At 34.3% G+C, this 4,918-nt stretch overlaps 1 protein-coding gene across 1 annotated transcript in view; it reads left to right on the forward strand.

Moving 5' to 3' along the window:
- The window catches only part of LOC107591272 (mitogen-activated protein kinase kinase kinase 3-like), a 57,322-nt gene that overhangs the window by 49,199 nt on the left and 3,205 nt on the right, over positions 1–4,918 (forward strand). The window contains exons 13-14 of the mRNA XM_016280387.1: positions 1,055–1,184; positions 2,752–2,929. Of these exons, the coding sequence (XP_016135873.1) occupies positions 1,055–1,184; positions 2,752–2,929 (308 nt within the window). The remainder of the gene's footprint in view (positions 1–1,054; positions 1,185–2,751; positions 2,930–4,918) is intronic.

Consider the following 4,918-nt stretch of genomic DNA (forward strand, 5'->3'; position numbering starts at 1 on the left):
GTCTCACTATATGATGATATGAACACGAATGTCATCTCCAGCTGCTCTGAGAGTCACTTCATTAGCATTTTACCGTTTCATTTGAGAAAACTACCGTCATATCACATACACAGCAGCTGCAAGTTCTTCACGGCAACCCGTCAAAATAAAAGTTTAGTTTAACGTTCTACTGTCAGAATATATTACTATTTAGCAGTCTGAAGGCTCAATGCTACTACTGCTAATAAATATTAATAAATCTTTATTTTTAAAGGAATAATCACATCTGTTTTATTTTTAATTTTAACAGTAAACCTCTGTTGTGCAGCACTTTGTTTGCCAAAAAAATAAAAGGGTTTAATTGTCATTTGATTATAAATTAAATTAATGTTTTATGCCTTCATCTGATTACCAGAAAAATTAAGAACATTTTATAGGGCCCTACTATTGTTTAAAAAGGAACAATAGTAGGTTCTTAATTTCTTTTTATTAATTCACTATTGGTAAACTGATGTTTACTGTTAATTATTTTGAAATATCAATAGCATTTGTATTAAAACTATATTCACTGAATGTAATTTTAAAAAATCGAGAATCGAATCGAGAGCTTGCGAATCGGAATCGAATCGAATCGAATCAGGACATCTGAATCGATACCCAGCCCTAGTAATAGCACACTTCTTAAAAAGCAACAAATATTAGTTAAACAGCGAATTTTAATACTTTGCACTTGTTACATAATACATGTTTACATCCCCGCATACAGTATTAGCAATAATAATACAGTAAAACCTTTGCAACAACAAAAAAACAGGATATCAGGAAGGGGTCAAACCATTTCCATTGCACTGTATTCTTTGGTAAACAGGTTTGAATCCTGTTTTTATGTTTCCTGTCAACGCATATGCTGACAGCTTGTTCTTGAAGTTTCCTAATAAAAATACATAGCCTTTATAATTCTTTCTGCTTTTGAAGAATAAAACACATGCTTACACTTTATGTGCCGAATATGGTATCTGGCTTCTTTGCTCTTGTCTGTCCAGTATGATTAATCTGTGTGTCCATGTGTGTCTAGGGCTCTATTAAAGACCAGCTGAAGGCATATGGAGCACTGACTGAAAAAGTGACCCGCAGATATACCCGACAGATCCTACAGGGAGTCCACTATTTGCACAGCAACATGATCGTACACAGAGACATCAAAGGTAAATCGCAGTAGTCATAAATCACCTCCAGCTAAGAACAGTGGGCTGTTGCTTTGTAATGTAAATCTGAAGGAGAGTGTCGCTTGCACCACACCACCTGAAATACATTCCTTCTTACTAGGTGAAATAACATTGGTCTGGCTCAGATTTGTGTTACTTCCTTTAGGTATGGCCAAAAATAGCGAGGGGGAAAGGTTTTGCATTCCTCCAGACTTCAGGGCTAAATTCTGACCAAAATTAACAGTCCATTAGGTATTTTTTAGCATTGATATTAAATGTCCTAAAATCATATTTACCTAACAGAAAATGTCAGCATTGCTTCTACTAGACATGGACACACTTTAATCACTCAGTTTATTAAGGAAGACGTGGGCCCAAAAACTGGACACTTAAAAATGTTCTTAATGAATGTCATTGCATTACATAAATTAAATAAAAATCGCAAACCAAGTGACATTTATTTTAATGAAACATGGCACAATCACTTTAGAACATTTCACAAAAAAAATTTGAATATTTAAAAAAAATAATAATATTCAAAAATAAAATATTAAAAAATATTATTAGCATGTAATATTCAAAAATATTTAGTTAAATTTACAGATAAAAACGGCAGCTGTGGTTTCAAGAAATTCATAGAAAAAACAAAATCTGCTTTTTACATTAAATTACAGTTTATACCCACCATAATAACATAAATACTAAAATAGAAGCAAAACTACTTATATAAAAGCTAATAATATGTGATGTGTCACACAGGAACTTTTACTTGTTTTTATTTGTTTAATTGATATGGTATAAAGTGTTTTACTGTAAAATGAAATATAATGCAGTGTTATTTTTTTTAATAGTTTTTCACTGTAGATGTTACGTTAACTTCATTTACTATAAAATGTATTTTCCCTATAGAAATGTTTTTTATATATATATATATATTTTTTTTTAGAATTTATCATTTTTACAGTTATGATTATAGATGATGTAGTGTTCAAAATGTACAAAAAATTTTGAAAAATTGGTGGAACATGCTTAGTGTGATTCATTTAAAGTAATTGTAAAGATATTTCAGAAACATTCAAGTAACGTTCCAGCAACATTCCATGCAAATAACGTTTGCAAAACTGTCATCTAATACATTTACATTCAGACATTTTAAGTGTGTTCAAATACTTTTAAGCCCACATACTTTTTTGCACACATGACCAATACAGTCTGTCATTCCCATAACAAACCGAAGATCCTCTATTGGAAAGATCCACGAGAAATGTGGGCTCCAAAGGAAGGAGTCTCTGTCCTTCCTCTCGTATTCACAATACAGTCAGACATCCAGGGTGTGGAAATCTTGTGGCTGGCGGGAATTAGTCACTACTCAAACAAGCACAAATCTCACAGGCAACATAGCTAAAGCAATGGAAAATCACTTCGACTAGAAGCGTGGGAAGAAAGACTGTGTCTCAAACTTCAAATGCCATCAGCCATAAGCAGCTTAGAATTGTATGCAGTTGTCAACATTGGTCAGACAAACATCTCAGCCGGGGTAACTCAATCTACACGTGTTTCCGCACAGGCGCTAACATTTTGAGGGACTCCTCTGGAAATGTGAAGCTGGGAGATTTTGGGGCTAGCAAGCGCATTCAGACCATCTGCATGTCCGGGACGGGAATCAAATCGGTCACCGGCACCCCCTACTGGATGAGCCCAGAAGTCATTAATGGAGAAGGCTACGGACGCAAAGCAGATATTTGGTGAGATCTGTTGCATCTTATGCATTATCTTAAAATCAGTGTTATTTTAGTATCATTGAGATACTATTTCATTGAGTTTTAGTTAAAGGAGACATATTATCCCCCTTTTTACAATGTCTCTTTAAATGCAAATGAGCTGATGCTCCCCGCCTCCTTTTCGCCATTACAGCTCATACCTGCTAAAAAAAACATCTGTTTTGGTTCTGATTATCATGTTTATCGCACTGAAATCATGCGTTTCAAACTATATTAGTTCAAACTTCTGATATACGTTTTCTGAGCGCACACATCCGAAGCACACGGACAGAAAGCGTCTGTCACAGCAACCTCTGTTGTGCAGCACTTTGTTTGCCAAAAAAATAAAAGGGTTTAATTGTCATTTGATTATAAATTAAATTAATGTTTTATGCCTTCATCTGATTACCAGAAAAATTAAGAACATTTTATAGGGCCCTACTATTGTTTAAAAAGGAACAATAGTAGGTTCTTAATTTCTTTTTATTAATTCACTATTGGTAAACTGATGTTTACTGTTAATTATTTTGAAATATCAATAGCATTTGTATTAAAACTATATTCACTGAATGTAATTTTAAAAAATCGAGAATCGAATCGAGAGCTTGCGAATCGGAATCGAATCGAATCGAATCAGGACATCTGAATCGATACCCAGCCCTAGTAATAGCACACTTCTTAAAAAGCAACAAATATTAGTTAAACAGCGAATTTTAATACTTTGCACTTGTTACATAATACATGTTTACATCCCCGCATACAGTATTAGCAATAATAATACAGTAAAACCTTTGCAACAACAAAAAAACAGGATATCAGGAAGGGGTCAAACCATTTCCATTGCACTGTATTCTTTGGTAAACAGGTTTGAATCCTGTTTTTATGTTTCCTGTCAACGCATATGCTGACAGCTTGTTCTTGAAGTTTCCTAATAAAAATACATAGCCTTTATAATTCTTTCTGCTTTTGAAGAATAAAACACATGCTTACACTTTATGTGCCGAATATGGTATCTGGCTTCTTTGCTCTTGTCTGTCCAGTATGATTAATCTGTGTGTCCATGTGTGTCTAGGGCTCTATTAAAGACCAGCTGAAGGCATATGGAGCACTGACTGAAAAAGTGACCCGCAGATATACCCGACAGATCCTACAGGGAGTCCACTATTTGCACAGCAACATGATCGTACACAGAGACATCAAAGGTAAATCGCAGTAGTCATAAATCACCTCCAGCTAAGAACAGTGGGCTGTTGCTTTGTAATGTAAATCTGAAGGAGAGTGTCGCTTGCACCACACCACCTGAAATGCATTCCTTCTAATTAGGTGAAATAACATTGGTTTGGTTCAGATTTGTGTTAATTCCTTTGCCAAAAATAGCAAGGGGGAAAGGTTTTGCATTCCTCCGGACTTTAGGGATAAATCCTGACCAAAATGAACAGCCAGTCTATTTTTTAAGAAAAAAAATGTTCTATTTAGCCAGCATTTTTTAAGAATTTATATTAAATGTCCTAAAATTATATTTACCTACCAAAAAATGTCAGCATTGCATCAACTAGACAAGGACATTCTTTATTAGCTCAGTTTCTTAAGAAAGGCAGACGTGGGCCCAAAAACTGGACGCTTAAAAATGTTCTATATGAATGTAATTGCATTACATACATTTATTAAAAATAGCAAACCAGGTGACATTTATTTTAAAGAAACATGGCGCAATCACTTTAAGCAGAACATTTCATAAAAATACGTTTTAAAATATGCACACAAAAAAAAAAAAAAATATATATATATATATATATATATACACACACACACACACACACACACACACACACACACACACACACAGAGGACACTTTATGAAGTACACCTGGCTAGTACCGGGTTGGACCCCATTTTGCCTTAATTCTCCGTGGCATAGATTGAACAAGGTGTTGGAAACATTCCTCAGAGATTTTGGTCCATATTGACATGATA

The sequence above is a fragment of the Sinocyclocheilus grahami genome, unplaced genomic scaffold (genome assembly GCF_001515645.1).
Source record: "Sinocyclocheilus grahami isolate Dianchi unplaced genomic scaffold, SAMN03320097.WGS_v1.1 scaffold139.1, whole genome shotgun sequence".
Lineage (NCBI taxonomy): Eukaryota > Metazoa > Chordata > Actinopteri > Cypriniformes > Cyprinidae > Sinocyclocheilus > Sinocyclocheilus grahami.